Source organism: Stegodyphus dumicola, chromosome X2, assembly GCF_044657685.1.
Source record: "Stegodyphus dumicola isolate Sdum_Otavi_A_Nest chromosome X2, ASM4465768v1".
Classification (NCBI taxonomy): Eukaryota; Metazoa; Arthropoda; class Arachnida; order Araneae; family Eresidae; genus Stegodyphus; species Stegodyphus dumicola.
Window position 1 is genome coordinate 1,587,655 of NC_140781.1, and position 19,762 is coordinate 1,607,416.

Below are 19,762 nucleotides of genomic sequence, written 5' to 3' on the forward strand. Positions count from 1 at the left end.
AAAGAAAAACCTTTTAAAAGATCAGAATATCAGTTCAAATTTTAAAATACCTGAGTTAAATACTGATATTTAGATGCATCACTTATATCAAGTTTCTGTTTTTCTTCTCTTGAGAGACCAGCCAACATACAGTAAAATATATGATAATTTCTTTCATCTGTAGCCTAAAATGATATAGGAAAAAACATTTTGATGTACAGAACAATAAAATCTGTATTTCTACTTTTATCATCACAGGCATTAAAAATAGGGAAGAAAAAAGTACAAAAAAGGATCTTAAAATAGCTAATAAATTGAGATTAAAAAATTATGCAAATGTAAAAGGTGAAGTGAATCATCACAATATTCAGCAAACAATTATCTGAATTTACCTGACCAACAATACGAGATTTTTCTAATAGGTATTGGTCTATTCTGGCACCTTCAATAATTCCTGCTTTATTGAAATGAATGTCTATATACTTCCCAAATCTACTAGAGTTATCATTTCGAATCGTTTTAGCATTCCCAAATGCTGTAAAATGAGAAATATATATAGATATAAAAGACAAAATGAATTATCAGAAAGCAATATATTTTGCAACATAAAACTACCATACTTAAATACATTTAAAAAAAAGCAAACAAAAAAAAAAAAAAAAAAACAGCTTTTATCTATGCTCCATTCAATACTAATATATATATAATTTTTCTCATTATATTTTGTTATATTATCACTTCCCTCCCACATTTATAATCTTATAATGGTTATTTAGAAATACTGTCCGAAAAAATAATTGACAACCTTCTAAAATAGGATTAGCTTCTAAGATTTGTTGTTCAATCCATGAATGTTGACCACTAATAGCAGCAAGATATTGAAGAATCAATTTCGTACTTTCCGTTTTTCCAGCTCCACTTTCCCCACTGCAATTTGAAAGAAATATTTATGTAAGCAAATTCCATATTATCAATGAATTATTCCAAGTACAACCTAATGAAGTTTAATTAAATTTTTAAAAACATTATTTAAATAACCACCCACATTTATTATAATAACTAATTTAGTTACTATTTTAAGTTTTGCATGAGCATAAAAACAGAAGAAACTTGAAGGAACAAAATTCATTGATGATATAAATCAACAGCTACACTATTACCTTCAGACACATAATACATGCACGATTTCAAATTTCAAAATGCTACAATTATTAAAGTAGGCACTGCCCCCTTAATTAATGATTTACATAAAAGGAATTACAGCACATTTCCTAGTTCCAAAATACTTCAAAACAAAAAACATTCAGCAATTAATCTGAATGCAAAGAAACATATTATATATTCCTAACCTTATAATAATGCATTGATCTTGCTTGTATCGCTTCATATTGTTATAACTGTTGTCACCAATAGCAAAAATATGAGGAGGCAATTCACCAATTTTTTTATCCTTATATAATTTTATTTGCTCAGCAGTATATATTGGAAGGATTTGGTATGGATTGACAGCAACTAGAATAGAACCTGTATAAGTCTGTAAAATAAAGATAAAACTTATAAATATAGGATGAGCAAAAGTAAAAACTCATACATTTTTATTTAAAAAATTAAAAAATAATATTTTATTTCTCAAACAATAAGTAATTAAAAAATAAGTAATGTACAGAAAGATTTTAAGACTCTTAAATTAAGCAAATCTTAAGTTTTACGAGCTTCCTTTTGAAGTTTTATATTTGACAGATTGACAGAGGTTATATGGATTAAAAGTGTAATAAATTTAAGTCCTTTTAACCTGTTTTATGACCTACCTTTATATGGACTCCTGCAAAAAGGGTTTTCATTTCAAGATAAAATAATCTGAATTAATGAAATATTAGACAACTATTAGCAGCCCTACAGCATATTGATCACCTTGTGTTTTGAATGACAGTCCTGGCCATACTGAGTAGTCATGCACAATTCCAACAAATGCTGCAACACCAACAAAAGAAGTAAGAGGCTCCCAAATAACTTGACTGGAAATTAAGGGGAGTGCTTCTGACTATATCCCAGAAAAAGTGGTTCAATGGAATCTTTCACTGTTCTATTGAAATAACTCAGATTAATGAGGTGTGAAAATAATTAGCTTTTCCATTAGCATTGCATTGCAGATAAAATTTAGATACATTATGCAACCTAATTCGTTCCTAGAAAAAATTCTGAACAACATGACTTAGCCACGACAACTTGAAAAAGAAGTAATTTATTTAATAAGTAAGAGTCTCCATAGTTCTCAAGTTAATAATGTAAAGTAACAGCAGTCCTTTTTGTATGCTGCAAAATAATCATTGACAAGATGGCCTTTATGTCAGAGTTTGAAAAATGGTACTTTCAATAACACAAAAATTTATGTAATGAAGAAACTGAGTGACACACCTGGATAATTCAGATATACCTGCATAACTTTTTGGAATAACATCTGTACCATTACTGGTACTTAATAGCCTTCTGCATAATTAGTTCTCGGTTTTTGTCCAAGATGAAAAAAAATTCTTTCATCATTTACATTATCAACACTTAGCTGGTTGACAACATCAACACGGTGAGCTGATGTTTGAATCTGCATTCCCTAATCCATGATAAATGGTAAAAATCATCAGGGCAGGGAAAAGTTCCTGATGTTTTATTTTTAATCATGTACTAGCATTTAGAAACTTAATTATTGTTTAATTTTTACCACTAACAATAGGTGCTGTCAAGAGTTTTCTCAAAAAAGATATAAACGTAATCTAAAACTGCAGATAGCTCATAAGACTGCACTTTTTAAGCAAAACATTAACAGAAAAACTAGAATTTTATAATTAATAAAGTTTATAAATTTACAAAATGCTTTCTTATTAAGAATCTACTATTTAATGCAACTCCTCATAACTCAGGAATTTGATCTAACCTCCATTTGAGTAGTTGGCAAAGATATTTAGCATTTTGAAAATATATATGCAAATTGAAAACTTGTGTTTATTCATTTTTCAAATTTGAAAACTTTGCTACGAAATGGCATGTCATAAACAAAACCAATAACAATAACAGCAGTTACTTAGCAGTTTGAAACATTTCAATGCATTTAAAGATTTGCATTCACAAGTGGTTAAAAATAAGGTATTTTGCAACGAGTTACGTAGAACTAAGGAATAAATAAATGATGATCATTACAAAAAAATATTTGTTACAGATATCTTTAGCAATCTGCATAAATTAAATTTCAGTATTTAGCTGAATAAAGGAACATTTTTATAATAATATGCATTTTATTTAGCTGAATAAAGGAACATTTTTATAATAATATGCATATTTATAATAATATGCAGTACGCTTCTGAATATGTAAAATAATTAATGACCAAATAACACTTTTACACGGGTAACTTAACTCATTCCAATGACATTCAGCAATAACATTTTTTTCTATTGTCTACAACATAAAGAAGTATGAAAAAACTAATAATAAAAATTACCCTCCCTAAGAAAAGTGTTCTTATTAAATTTATATATGTATGCTCCATTTCTGATTGGCCGAATAAGGCAATTAAGTAAAGATAAAATACTAACAAAATTCAGATTTCTTAATGGAAAGTTTGGCCCAGTTACTTCTGAAAAGTTCGTTAGTACCCAGTTTTATATATTTTGTTAAATTTCATGCTCTATGCAAAAAGCCAGACTTCATTAACTAAAGCTGCATTACTACTGCAGAGCTGAAAAACTTTTCTCCACAAATATGAGGAAACATAAATGACTGGTACTTCTTTGCTATAAAAGTTTCTTTTTAATCTAATAACCTAATGCAAAATTTCTTAAAAATTTATTTTTTAACTGAATCCAAATAGTTTTCTGTATCATTAAAGGAAAAATTATGAAAATAACAGAATAGCTAATAAACTACTTTTGGTGTGTGTTTAATTATGGCAAAGTACACTAGGGCCATCCGCCTAAGGGGAGGGATGCCTTCGTGGAGCACTTTCTAAAGGAAACTGGCTCGTATACACGTTACACATGGGGAAAACCACGAAAACACCCATGCAGCCAGCCCGTTTGCGGGATTCGAACCTCAGACCGAACTACCAGTGTTCAGCGACTTTACTGCTCGGCCGCTGGTGGGCCTAAACTACTTTTGGACAAAAGAGAAGTGCAGCATTAGTAAATCTTAAATGATATATTAAAATATACCATTTTAAACACAAGTGAAATAAATAACCAAATTTAAAACAACAGCAATAACAACAACACAAGCTTACGTAAATAAGATTTTCATTGTAGCGTATTAAAAGATTTCTTAAAATGCCTGCTTCATGGAGATCTCCTAAAGATATCATGTCTTCAACACCCTGAACTGAAGTTGGATGCATGGCTTTAATTCTCCTTTCTGGAGTAAGCCACTGGTCCTAAAATAAAAAGTGAATATAAGGTTAGCATTCAAAACCTGCTGAAAACTACACTCAAGAGCCAAAACATTATGACCAGCCCTACATTTTGTGATGAATGCACCTGGATGACGTGGAAGGCACATGATCAGGTGGAAGTGGTATTTAACTGCTGCCAGAGAGTCTGAAGAATCATTCTTTCACTTACTTCTGTTTGTGATGGGAAAGGCAGCGGATCTAAGCGACTTTGGTAGAGATTTGTTGACCAAGCGTCTTCGCTGGGCCCGGGAACATCGCGACTGGTCCATGAATCAGTGGGAGAGAGTTGCCTGGTCAGATGAATCATGGTTTGTCATTCATCATGCTGATGGCCGTGTCAGGATACGCCGTCTTCCAGGCGAACAGTTGCTCCCCCAATGCACAGTAGGTCATACACAGGGCGGTGGTGGCGGTATTATGCTCTGGGGGACGTTCTCTTGGGCGTCTCTGGGACCCGTGGTTGTGGTAGAGCAGACCATGAATGCTACAGGGTATCTGAACATCATTGCGGACCAGTTGCACCCTTACATGGCCTCTGTTTTTCCTGGAAATGGAATGTTTCAACAGGACAATGCCGCATGTCACGAGGCTAAAATTGTGTTGGAGTGGTTCCAGGAACATGATGCTGATTTCCAGTTAATGTCCTGGCCGCCTAACTGACCGGATCTCAATCCGATAGAACACATTTGGTATGTCATGGAACAGCAGCTCAGAGGTCAAAGACCACCAATTCGCAATATCTCGGATTTGCATGACCGTTGCTACAACATCTGGTTCAATCTGTCTGCGGCCATCTATCAAGGACTTGTGGCATCCATGCCAAGGGGGGTTGAAGCTGTGTTGCGCACCAAAGGTGGCCCAACTCATTATTGACAGGTGGTCATAATGTTTTGGCTCTTGAGTGTATAACGTTTAAAAAACTAATACAGTTAAAGCTCTAAAAACTAAAACAGTTAAAATACTAATATAGTTAAAGCTCTAAAAACTAAAACAGTTAAAATACTAATACAGTTAAAGCTCAACTATCCATCATTCAACTAACTGAAATATTTTAGAATTTTAGAAGCCTCTTCCTTTTTTTTTAATTACAAAAATTAAGCAAACAAAAGGCTTGTAAATCCATCATAAAACACATCTACAACAATGACATGAAACAAACAAAAACTGTCACCAAACAGTTTGATTTAGGGCCAATAACAAATTGTGAATACAAATTCTTAAATTTATGCAAAAAATTATTAGCAATCTAGAAGATATTAATTTAGAAGTAAAACAACAAAAATCAGCATAAAATTTGCACATTTTTACAGGCCTAGTTTCGATGGTTTTAACAAACCATCATCCTCAGCTGCCAAAGCGCAAATGTACGAGATAAGATATAGTGATTTGATAAGAATGGCTGGACAGGAGTTAAGCTACTGATGATACTGATGATCTATTAATGATACGAGAATTAAAACATAATTTCCTTAAAGGCTGAAAGGCAAAGATGGATTGGAATTAGGGTCGTTAACTAGAACCAAAAGATTTTTTTAATGTAAAATGCCTCTAGAAAATTTAATTCACCAATGGAAGTTTTTTTTTGGATAATTTTGGCTGCAAAAAAACTGAAAGTGTGATTTTTGGACCAACAATGCTGGGTAACAGCAGACCTCTGCGCTTCCTATTTTCTTACATAGGCCTCACGTTGCAATGTAAATTCATTCACATTGATCAAACTGAGAAAGCCTTAAAATGTTGTGTTAAGAAACATGAAGCATATGTTAGAAGAATGGAAACAGAAGTTTTCTGTTGCCCAGCATTGTTGGTCCGAAAAATCACACTTTCAATTTTTCTGCAGCCAAAATTATCCAAAAAACCTCTTTCATTGGTAAACTAGATTTTCTAGAGGTGTTTTACTTTCAAAAAAAAAAATCTTTCTGTTCTAGTCAACCTTCCTAATTCTAATCCATCTTGGCCTTCAGCCTTTAAGGAAATTATGCTTTAGTTCTCGTTTCATCAATAGATGGTGAAAGTAGCTTAACTCCTGTCCAGCCATTCTTATCTTATCTAATCACTATATCTTATTCCATTCATTTGCGCTTTGGCAGCTGAGCTTAAAATTATCGAAACTAGTCCTGTGAAAGTTTGCAAATATTATGCCGATTTCTGTTGTTTATGACTTCTAAATTAATACTTGTTTGGCGTGTTATTTTACCTTAATTACAGTTGGTAATATCCCAAACAAATCTGATTTCGTACAATGTCCATGGCAATCAAATGATAAGTGCCTTGGTTTCATGTACACTTGATTAATACTCAATCAGCTGGAAGTTCCAGCTTTAGTTCCTGTGAAGAAGGTTGTTAAGTTTACTGTTATTTATCTGTTCCAGTGGTATAGTGAGGGAGGCAATGGGGTGTATGATGCCCCAGGCGCCGCTCGCAGAAGGGCGGCAAATGGTCTCCAAATGAGATTTTCATCATATCACTGTGGTTTTTCCGGGGGGGGGGGTGAAGGGGAGCCAAAAAGGTATTTTGCCCTGGGTGCCATTTATGCTCGCTACTCCACTGATCTGTTCCCCCTTGCATTTTGAAAAATGAATAAATACATAAAAAAAATTTTTTTTAAAAATTCAGACCTGCCCCACACAGAACAGCACTTAGTGGTGTATTTATAAAATTACAGGATCCTGACATTAAGAAAAGTGTGCATTGTTTGAAATGTACTTTTTTAAAAATCTTACATAGTATTAAATGTAATCTTTTGATATTTAAGCTGGTACAAATAAGATGTGAGTGTTTTTATAATTTTAGATCAGTATTCCGCTCCCCACTCATTCAGCTATTTTACAAGTTGCATTTTTTACATGCTCAACTGTATGTAATTTTCACATATTTTGCATTTAGCTTTTCCTGAGCTTTCCTCATGGTTGAGCTTTTACTGTAGTATAAATAAGCTAAATAACCTTTCCGTCATCATCAATAACTTGTATCCTCCTTCCTTCAGCAGAAGTCACTCTTGCTCCAATAGCAACATCAAATTCTCTTTTAGTCTGGGGCTCAATCCAGATGTAATCTCCCTAAATAAAAATAAAACATTTTAATTTGCATGACAATATAATGAAAATATACATAAAATCTTTTACACATTTAAATAAAACAATATCTACAGTATACATGACTAGACCTTTCAAGAAAAGTTTTCAGAGATGATAACTCTGGAAGAGATTACAGTTAAAGAAGGGACATTCATTACAAAAATAATTCTTGCCTTAGCTTACACTGTAAAACTGAAAAGATACTTTTCATTTCCCACAAATTTTTCATCTTAAAATATATAACTATGCACAAAGTATATTAAGTCTCTTTTTTTTTTAACCCATTTGTATGACAGCAATTTTATAAACAGTTAATAAAATTTATTCTGTAATACCTAATCAAAGGTTATTGAAATGGGCATTGGGTTATTTATAATATTGCAGTATAATATGCACATACTCAAAACCAAAGTACCTTGTAAGAAAAAAAATAATTTATGATTTTCCTTATAGCATATTCTGAGGTGTAATTCAAATCATTAGTACCACTAGCAATATATTTAGTTATTTTTAAACTTTCCATACTTAAGAGCAAATTAAAATATTCAGAATTATACAGAAAAATAATAGAAAATTAATCACTATACTATATATACAGTGACAATGAAACTAGCTAACCTTGCATACAGAATCATTGTGACACATGGTCTCACTCACTACTCTGTATTTTGACTTCAACAATGCACCATAATTCTAACTCATTATTCTGAATATAATCAACAGGAGTAATTTGAGTATATACATTTTATGTATTCAGATTATGAAAAACTACTACCAGTGGCAGAAAAAGAAACTTCTGTGCCTCATGGCAGGCTGCATCTCTGATACCCTTTAACATGATAGCTTATATAAGATTCTGAGATACATAGTATCCTACTCAGTCTAGTATCCTGGAAGGCCATCCAAATAGATTCTTGCACTTTAATTCTGCTCTGCTTGACAATTCATATCTCTTCCCAACGAATCAGATCTGCTAGCAATATCACAAAAATATCAGATAAGCATTAAAACTGAAATTAAATTTAGTTTCTTGCTATAAAAGATGCAAGTTAGTATTACATGGGATGTTTCAAGTTAATTTGTCTTGCCCTTTACTTATTAGATTGATACCATTTTATTTAACTGCATACACACTAATTTTAGGACACTGCACTATAAACTGTAATTTTTTGCATTCCACAGGCATACCATAAGTTACAGATACATTGGCTGTTTTCATGCACAGGTTTAAAGAATCAGATTCTGTATTTTGCAGAATTTATGTTTTCTCTGGTTTCTCAAGAAAGCAGATTTTTTGGGGGGGAACTGCAGGCCTTCGCCCATTAGGGCTGCTTGTGCCACCGAGTTTAGTTTTAATATTTTTAAAGTATGTAGCATAATGCAAGGGTGATTGGAATCCCATTTCAAAACTCCTGAAAAATACTGTTCGATAAAAATCCATATAATTTCAAATAAGAACATTTATGTGGCACACATATATATTTACATATATTATCTGAACTTGTGTACAAATTTGTATACAAAACATATAAGAATTTTTGCACAAATTTGTATACATAGATATATATAAATAAGTATATAGATTTGTGTAAAGAGAATAATATTTCAGTCTGTGCAGCATCTAAGCCCGAAATTTTTCCAGCATTGACCCCTTTTCAAAGAATAGTTTTCATTAATGATCCCCTTAGGAATCAGATTAAAGAGAGAAATAAACTCAGAAAAAGATGGTGCATCTCTTGGGACCCGAATATCATAAGAGAGCTGAAAAAGCTTCATAAAATTATTAAAGAGAAATTTACAAATATAGAGACGAGAAGTGGCATGACAAAATCGCCAGTTTCAGTGAACCAAATAAAACACATTTTGGTCATCTGCTAGAAACCTGAAAAGAAAATCCACTTGTAATAAGCCTATGGTGAAAATAAAATTGCCTTGACTAACAAAAATAAACTTGATATAATGACAGATCACCTAGATAAGCAATTTATGCTGAATCTGGAACCCTGTGACCTTTTTCCTATGACATCAGGTATTTTATACACGACTGGATTAATGGACCCAGCCCAAGAAGCAAACCTGATTTAACTATGCCTATTGAAGTGGAAGACATTATTAGAAAATTAAAGAGCAGAAAAGCACCAGTTTATGACACAATCGCGAATATTGCAATAAAAAATCTGCCATTAAATATTGTAACTAAATATACAAGTATTCTTAATGCCCACATAGTAAATAATTATTTTCCCCAAAAAATGGAAAGTTGAAAAAGTCATAATGTTACCACAGCCAGGTAAGGATATCATAAAACCTGAGGATTTTTGACCAGTTAGTCTCTTACCAGGATTAGAGAAGCTATATGAGAGAATCATATTATGAAGAATGGATCCCTATCTGACCAAGCTCCTGCCTGAGAAATTAGGGTTTAGAAAAACACTCTCAATTACCAAGCAACTTGTTCGCTTGAAAGAATTTATTGGATCTGCACTTCAAAATTATCAAAAGGTTACCTTATTCATGCTAGACGTGGCAAAAGCCTTAAGGCCCGTCCACATGACTACGCTCGAAACATAGCTGACAAACGGACTTTTACGTTACCAGCGAAAAAGCATCCAAACGAGTACGCTTGCGAAGAGTGCGTTTAACCAATACAATTATTTTGCGCAAAAATCACGTGCAACTTTAATACAGCATCAATGAAGCTGTATTTTGTTACTTCGCTGTGCTTTTATATGTTTGCGGCAAGTTGCCCGAATCACATGATTTTTTGATAGCTCAAACTTTACTTCATTAAGCAGAGGCAAAATTGCAAAAATATGACAAGAATAGTTCCGAAAGATTAATTTAGAGCGACCTGTTCAAAAAGATTTTTTTTTCTTTACTTCCTTGTTTGCGAAATGAATATCCGGAATTATTAAATTCCTACCATTAGCTCACACTCTCCGTATATCTTGTTCAAATTTTCAGTCGTTAATAAAATACTTTTCTTTCATCCACTCAAGTTCAAACACAGTTTTTTTAAACTTGTAATGGATGACACTTGATATTAATACAGCTTTTTCACATATTGAAATTTTTTAAATTAAAAAAAATTCTGTTTGTATTTTTATTTATTTATTTGTATTTTTTAAATTTTTCTTTGTGGACCTAAGTAGGAGTTGACTTAATTTTTTTTAATAACTTCAGGATGAGTATCGACCAGTTTGACAGACTTGCAGATTCTATATTGTATGAAAATTAGGATTCATAAAATTGGTTTGGAATACAGTATATAAAGAGAATTAAATTACTTAATTCTCTTAATATACACCATCCACCATATAATTAAACCAACTTCATATTTTTTTAACTCCCCCTCCCTTGGTCTTTTGTTTTTCTTTTTATTTATTTTTGAATTTAGAATGAGGTTCAAACTTTGGACAGTTTATGGGAAATTATGTGCATGATAAAATATGCAATAAATTAAAAATAAAGAGAAAATTTATAAATGATATATGATAAAGAGATGCAGATGTATTATTACATTTGGGTTTCTATTTGCAATGCACATTTTTAAACTAAATTAAAAACAATAATAATAATGAATAAAATAAGAAATGAAAAAATAATAAGTAAAATAAGAATATAATGATTCATGATTAAATATAAGAAACATGTTTCAAAATAAGAAAAGCTAACTGTCTACGGGTGAGGTTCGAACTCGCCACCTTTCCATTTGCAAAGCGGCGCGATGACCACTCAGCTATCTGAGATAGCAGTGTTTATGAAAAATAATGTAACAAGTAGAAGTCACTGCAAAGGTAATTTAATTAAACTTCAATAAATTATTGCTGTATGACACAAGCTGTAACTTTCCTCCAAAATTTTGTAATTGTATTTTATTGAATACTCTTTTACAGTCAACTGCTTTATTTTAGAAGTTTTTATATTGCTGAAGTTAGTTTTTGGTGTATTTAATATTGGAATATTTATAGAGCTTTTTATTACACATGATATAGCCAATATTTATAATAATTACGGAGAATTTTGTAAGGCAGAAACTTTGATTTCGTGGAAACTGTAATTTATTTAGGTTCCTATTACTTAGGGTGTTATAAACAGGTGAAGCATATGGATATACTGGCCGGATCATTGCTTTATAAATATACAGTTTTCCCCTTTAATGAGAATTTGAAATTTATACTTATATATACGGCTTGAGAAATCTGAAGATGGCGTGAACAATGCTGATTATTTTTTTGCTGTATACGGTTATGATATTTCTAAGCAAAAACTCATCTCTGTGTGGTCCTGACGCCATATTGAAATGGGTAAGCAAGTAGGTTTTCTGATTATGACACGTAATAAGAATTTGGTCGGCTATTGGCTATTCGTGCGCGTCGCGGGCGGAAAAGTTGAACAGGAGTAAACTCAGTTTTACGTCTTCTGAATCATGTGAATTTACGCCAGCGTCAAAAAAGTTGCGTCAACTGCGTCGCGAGTGTACTCGTGTGGACGGGCCTTTAGACCGTTTCTGGCATGAGGGGCTTATTTTCAAATTAATCTGCTTTATTTTCAACAGAGATTTAATTCTGCTCATCTGTTCATTTATAAAGAATCGAAATTTTTTTTGTAACTATTGGTAATGACAGCTCCACTCAGAAGAGACTTAAAGCAGGGATAGCTCAAGGGTCTATTTTAGGCCCAATTTTATATTTATTTTATGTGGCGGATTTTCCACATGCATTCTCTGATTTCAACAGTTTTGTAGGTTCTGACACTGATGATACAGTGCTTGCCATAAAGTCACTAAGTGTTGAAAATGCCATCAATAAACTCCAGAATGTAATGCCACAGATAAAACACTCGTGCACTGTCTGGAGAATTTCAATAAACGTGCAAAAAATTGCACTTATTCATTATACAGAAGAAAGTCAAAATTAATACCAGACTTATGCTTTTTAAGTGAAACAGTGAAAGTGCCTACAGTGAAAAAGGCCACTTATCTAGGTGTCACCATCAGTTATGAAAACAGTTATGAAAAAAATTAGATTTGTCTTATTACTTTTTGTATTATCATAAATTTTAATTTAAAAAGCATAAACACACACACAAAATCAGAGATTCTAACTACCCAAAAGTTTGATTTTAAATAGTGAGATGGCTGCCCATGATGCAAATTCTTAGGTTAACTCATTCAGAAAAATATTTAACCTATTTCTTATCATCTGCAATAAGTTATACTTGACTAAAGCCTGCTTCCACTAAGTTATACTTGACTAAAGTCTGCTTCCACTGGCTAAGAAAAGTAAATAATATTGAGACAGAAACTACTGTACATATATGTATAAGGCAGGGAGACTTGTGGTTCAAGCCAAGAGAACTGGAAAGAGAGTGCGATATATTTGCTGCTGCTAAACGGAAGTCCTACAATGTGCATAGCGAAGCTAGTGAAACTAAGAATGTAAATCAGGCACTGGGTGAGAAAATAATTGTTTACTTAAGGGTCAGAGGCCATAGCTGGTGTATGGAAAAGCACAGGTAGGTTGAAAGGTTTAAAATGTTTTGTATGTGGCTCAACTTCCCATTTTAAAAGGAACAGTCCTCAGGTTAAAAGCAGTGGACAGTACAACTCAAGTGAGGGAAAGGATAAGGCTGTGGTAACTGGGTGGAAAAGTTCAGGATAATGAGATCCTTGAGGACAAGGTGGTAGTAGCTCGAGTGAAACCTTTGAGGAAGCCAGAGAAGGTAAACAACTATCAGCTTTATAAATTGAAAAGAGTTCCTATTAGTGTGAATGGCACAATAGGGAATGCTCTCATGGATTTCTGGGACAGAGATTACAGAGGTTGGGAAAGAGCTTACTAAAGGTCTGCAACTTGAGGAAGTATCAACTATATATCTGAAGGGTATTTTTGGTCCAGCTGGTTAAATACCTTTGGTAAACATTTCCTTGAGTATCCCTGTGAGAGAAAGCACCAATGTCACACATCAAGAAATTCTGTGTTCAGTTGCAGAGTCACTGGTAGAGGATGTGTTACTTCCTTCTGAGGTATTTGCCATGTTAGGAGCAGTGGCGGCTCGTAATAAGCACTGTGGAATTGCAGCACCCCTATGTCCCCTTATTATTATTTTTAATATTTAATATAGTGTGCCCTTTAGTATTTAATTCAATCTTTATACTTTTACAGTACATAATCCTTAAGCTTAATGTCAGTAGCCATCCCCCACTTTGTGAAAATGGTACGAAAGTCTTTGTTTGGAACTGCGTGCTTTACAATTCCAGCAACATGATGTTTGGCTGTTCTGTGCATGCGCACACAGAAAGCAGCACACAAGCCGGGTAGAGAAAAGAGCACTGTCGCTCTTGCAGTGCCGAAATTCTGGCATGTTGCTGAAAACGTGATTTCTTTTTACTCCGCGCGTGTGGTATTCCTTCACAAGGTGGAACTTCATCATACGGACCATCAACAGAGTTCATGAAAATTTGCAACTTTTAAAAAATTGCCTTACTGAAATTCAGTCAACATCAAATGCAAATCAAACTATTGCAAAAGCAACAGGAATTCTAAAATATCTAAATGATGATAATTTCAAGTTTTGGTTAGAGATTTTTTATCAGATACCTCATGATGAAATAATATACAACTAAATGCAATCCAGAGAAATTGGTGTGTTTAAAGATGCAAAATATTTGCCATTACATCTTGGCAATTTGTCAACATCGCTGAAACGTCATGATATGACCGTTTTTAGATGTGGTCATTTTAGCATCTTTTCATAGTTCATCAGCGTTACTTTTTGAATGAAAAGAAACTAAATCTGCCCTTTCAAGAATCTGAAGTCTGCATAAGATTTATTTTTCAATGTTTCATTACTTTATTTCATCTAAATACATTAATCCAAGGTAGATTCATCTAATGAAATATAGATTTAATATAAATACTTGAATTATTAAATTTAATTAGTACTAAAAATACGTGCTGAATTATTGTTAAAATTTTGTTAAAATAATTAATACTTAAAATATTTTTTATAAATATTATAGCAAAATATATTTTAAAATATATTTTAAAAAATTACATTTCTGAAATCAATGCAAATCGCATGTTAGTAACTATTTTGCTGCTGAAATATGACTTTATTTATTATTTTTGAAGTAAGGATGAATTTATTTGAATTAATATGCTAACATAACATGAAACATTTTTACCACACACACAGCAAAAAGCACAATTTTCGCGAAGATACGATTGTGCGTGAAGATGTATTCACGATTATAAATGGGACAATTTTAAGAATTCTGAGAAAATGTCCAATGTCAAAAGACGTTGCATATCCATGCATATTTAACGGCTGTCCAAAATATCTCAGGAGAACAGAACGAAAAAAATTAATGGAAAAGGAGAAAGAAAAATTAACGGCTTTGATAAATTACTAATAAACGTTGACATCAAAATTAGAGAAACTGTGAACAAAAATACGAAATTCATTACCTATAGAAGTTCTGATGAACTGTTAGTTATTTTTTTTTTTGGGGTCCATCTCTACGCATTCAAAAATGCTTGGTTTTATCCTAGTATACGATACACTCGGGATTCGGTGATACAAATGTTTTAGCGAGCCCGACAAATATTTTTTTGTAAATATAATCTTGTGAACATTGTTCGTAATTCTACTCAGTTGAAATAATTCTTCTATGGCATTTAAAAAAAGATTCTATTAAATTATCAGAAGAACTGACGAAAGGTTTAATGCCATCGTATAAACCGCTGAAGAGTTTAGACAGAACTGTTGTTCGAGAGATTGACATTCCATGTACATATTTACTGGATGATTATATAAACGAAGAATCCAAGGTCGAGGTCTGCGCGCTTTGGCTAGCTGCCAAATTCGAACAAGTCAGTTAATGGCGGAATAATTTCAGGCTCCATTTTATTTTCAGAAATATTTTCTTCACGGTTTTGTAATTCACCGTCGGAATTAAATACTGGAGAGCTTCAATACAGCAAGAGAATGACAGAAAAGAATATAATGATGGCAGTTTATTTTGAACAGGGCAGAAATCATGGTGGTAATGCCGAATAGTGAACAGTGAAATAGTGTTCTGTTTTGGTGTTTTATGTTTTTCTGGTGATTGAACTTACATGATGGTTTTCTCCAATCTTCAGTGATCCCGCGATTCAATATTTGGATACACGGATTCAGTTAAAGTCCTAAGTGCTATATCGTATATCACTCTATTTAATGAACAGTTGATTCTAAGACTTTCCGCATATGATCTAAAAAATACTGTTAAGGAAACATTAGGTTTACTACGAAATATTGTAATCTATAATTATGCGATACTTAAGTGTTCAATATTAAAAAAACACTAAATATTTTTTATTGATTGCAAATTGCAGTTTTATTAGTTGTCTTTTGGTAATTTTCTTCCAAACACTGTGTAATTCGCGTTTTTTTTAATATTGCTGTTATGTATGTCTATTAGATTATCTCAATAAACAAATGTTGGAAATTAGGTTTTATTCTTTATTAAATTTAAGTATATTCTATTCTCCTTGCTTACACTTTATGTGCATATGATAACAAAGAAATTCATAATAAAACAAAAAATTTCATCGTGTGCTATTTAACATACTTAGCTTACTATCGTATACTATACTATTTAAATTATTTCTGTACATTATCAAAAGAAAAGTTATCATAAAACTAATAGTAAGTAAATATATTTACATATGATTGAAAGAAATGGTGTTAAGAAACATCAGCATTACTATTAAATACTGCAATCCATAATTATTGCACTTCTAATTGCTTACTATTTAAAAAACACAAATATTTTTTTATTAATTGGAAATTTTATTTCTGTTATTCTTCCTTCTGCTATTTATGCTTTCAAACACTACTAGTTCATGTTTTTTCTTAAATAGTGTTGTCATGTATGTTGTTTGTTAGGTTATTATTTCATTTTAGATATGAATATGGGAAGTTATTAGATTTAGGTATAGTTTTGATCACATTTATTAACTACTTTATACTGTCTTTCATTTGCATATCTTGGAGATATAGAAGTCAATGGTTATATTTTTTACTGTGAAACGTGAATAATTTATACTTGAGTTCAGGTAAAATATTCATTATGTTACCTTAAAAACCGCTTCCTAATTTATCATGAGAGGGGCAATTTTAAATGCCTCTGAGATTTAACAGAAATAAATGTGATTATGCTGTTATCAGAAACGCTCTTTTTTTTTTACCCACACATGTATCTTTACTTTATGTCTAATTGAGTTTTATTTACTAATATGTAAAGGATCTACAAAGCGAAAGTATGTTTCGAAGTCCATTAAACAGAAAGTGGAATTGCTGCAAAAAACGGATAAAGGCATATCCTTTGTTTCTTTAACCATTCCGAAATCTGTTTATCAATTTAACGCTGCTCTGCGGCGGGGGGGGGGGGATGCCGCGGCGCGCAATGAATTGGAAGTTGATCTGTCAGCACTATCCTTATCTTCAGGGCAGATGTTTTTATTTTATTTGGCTTATAATTCCTTACTAAATGTAGTATTTCATCTCGATGTACTTCGTCTTTGATATGATTTAAATCAAATTCCTCGTCATTATAATTCGCTTCCGATAGTGAAGAAAGTGACACAGAGGTTATTGAAAACAAAAAAATTTCGATTGATAAATTAATCGGTATTCTCGACACAGCAATTATAGGACTTGAACAGCGGAACTTTGTAACTGAACAAGAAATTATGTCTGTTTATAGAATTAAAGAGAAAGTATTATCACATAAAACGAAGCAACTTAAACAACTTACATTGAAAGAAATGTTTAATAAAGTAAACAAATAAATATTAAGCTTTTTTTGTCAATTTTGATACCCTTTAGATCATAATTGTTCTTTATTTCATAAATTACGGTTTCATATTTTTAATTTTATAATTTCTGCATGCCATCTTACCAGATTTAAACTGATGATCTATAATCCGGAAAAATCGATAATCATCTGGAATCGCCGAAGTCCCGACGAGTCCGAATTAACGACATTTGACTGTATTAATGTTATATATTTATAATAACTACTTTCATAATTACTCTCACTTAAGGAAAACTTAGAATTTAAGTTATTTAAAAAATATAGTTTAAAGTACTGAAAATAATTAAGGCTATTATTAATTATGCATATTTAGTCTAAAGAGAATAAACTGTATTATCTTCTGGTTTTCAGGAAATGATAAAATATTTAAACTTTAGATAAACACAAGAAATACAAAATTTTAAAAAAGAAGAAAAATGTATTAACTATTATCTTTTCTGCATAAATCAATATGTAACACAAGGACATAATAACGACATTTTCACAACTGTTGCACTAAAGTGGAATTTGGCGAACGTTTAGGCGTCTTTAAGACGTCGTGATACGATGCTTTCACAACCAAAATATCACTTGTAAAAGACGCAATAACGATGTCTATGCGACAAAAAAATCATCTGCAAAGACATAATAAAGACGTCTTTGCAACGGTTGCAAAACAGTGGATGTTCGCGGACATCTGGGCATCTTAAAGACGACATATTGCAACAACATCTGCGACGAGTTTGCAATGTCGTTACGACGTTGCTGTGCTACTTGGGACCTCAGGGCCTCTGTCAATACTGAAGTCCACATGGACAGGGACACATGGAAATTTAGTTAGATGTGACTCCTCTTCACGTGTATTTGCAGAATCTAAAAACTAAATTGGAGAAGGCTGAGCATTCAAACCTCACTGCTAGAATTCAACAAGAGAGGACAGCACACTACCACAATTTGAGATCTTCTAATAAAATATACAAGGTGGGGGATAAGGTAAAAGTGTTGATTCCTGATTCTAATAACAAACTGTACGCTAGGTGGCAAGGTCCTGCAAGTACATTAGAACAGAGGTATTCTCACTCCTTCATAGTAGAGATGCTCATGGCACCAAAAGGCATATTCATCAGAACAAGATCAGACCTTACGTAGTTAGATAACAAGCAGTGAGTGTATTGTTTATTGTATAAGAGTCACATTAACAATTATGTTTCGTTGGGTGCTGAAACATGTCCCCAAAAAAGGAAAAGCTTCATTCTTGGCAGGGGTATATCATGTGCATGCTAGATTTAAAAAGGCTCCTGACCTAGTTCTGACGGAAAGTTTGGCAAGACCAGCCACCCCGATTAAAAAAGAGGGGAATCCAGCAATGAACAAAGGAAGAAGCGTGGACAGGAAGTGCGCGACATGCACGTGGTAATGATGCATGGACTATTTTTTTTGGAACTGGAATGCAGTCGAGATATTCACGGCCTTTTTCTTGAAAACAAAAATGCTGACTGTGTATAAATATATATTTTTTGTACTTCGAAATGAATGTCTATTTCATTTTTCACGTCCAGAATATATATCAAATGCGGATGTGAGGTACTCACAGGCTTCATAGATGTGAAGAGATAATGAAACCATCACAATATCCAATCGAGTATTAGACTCACAAAAAAGCAAAACACTTTCATGATAATTCCAAATAGGTTAACTGCTTACAGGCATGACACAGGCACAATGACAAGATTCAATGCGTGAGTCAAACATGGCACAAATTAAACCAACTCATTAACTTCTGTAATTCTGGCTTGTACTTCTTTATAAGTACTGGCCATATTAGACCAGTTATCATAAGGCTGACCACGACATTGTCCAACAGCCAAACCATCAAGTGTCAGTTTTCCCACAATTTGTTGAGAAAGATTATTCTTCTGTCTTTCCAAAAACAACTTTGAAATCATTAAAGGTTCCCTTTATTTCACACACATTATCACGTTTTCCTACGTATGATATCACCTGGCTCATTTGTTTTGCACGTGACACATCTGGAGCGCAATTGAATATCATTATGTAGTATTTTGGCTCTTTGATAGTGTTTAAAATGTTATTTCGAACTGTTCTTGCCATTAAGTCAATAATATCATTTTGAATTGTCTTTGATAAATATGATTACCTGTCCCTTTTTTTACATGCTCTAACTGGTACTTAAGAGCTGAATTATGTTTAGCAAGCAAAGACATTATATTTAAAAAACATTTTCTTAACTAGCCCAAGAACACTTTGTGAACAAACAGGCTGCTAGAGATTTCGCCAGATACACGGAAAGAAAGACAGTTTGTCGAAAGATACAATACAACATCCACGACAATGTGTAAGATCTCTCTCAATTTTTCTTTCTCTGTATGAATTAGTTGCTCAATGTTTATGATCAATGATTTGGAA

At 32.6% G+C, this 19,762-nt stretch overlaps 1 protein-coding gene across 3 annotated transcripts in view; it reads right to left on the reverse strand.

Annotated features, from left to right (window-relative positions):
- Positions 1–19,762, reverse strand: part of ck (unconventional myosin-VIIa ck) — a 361,748-nt gene that overhangs the window by 177,560 nt on the left and 164,426 nt on the right. For all 3 annotated transcript variants that reach the window (XM_085809040.1, XM_085809041.1, XM_085809042.1), the window contains exons 3-8: positions 7,360–7,473; positions 4,250–4,396; positions 1,329–1,513; positions 785–906; positions 372–514; positions 51–164 (exon numbers count right to left, since the gene is read on the reverse strand). In XM_085809040.1, coding sequence (XP_085665166.1) covers positions 51–164; positions 372–514; positions 785–906; positions 1,329–1,513; positions 4,250–4,396; positions 7,360–7,473 — 825 coding nt within the window. The remainder of the gene's footprint in view (positions 1–50; positions 165–371; positions 515–784; positions 907–1,328; positions 1,514–4,249; positions 4,397–7,359; positions 7,474–19,762) is intronic.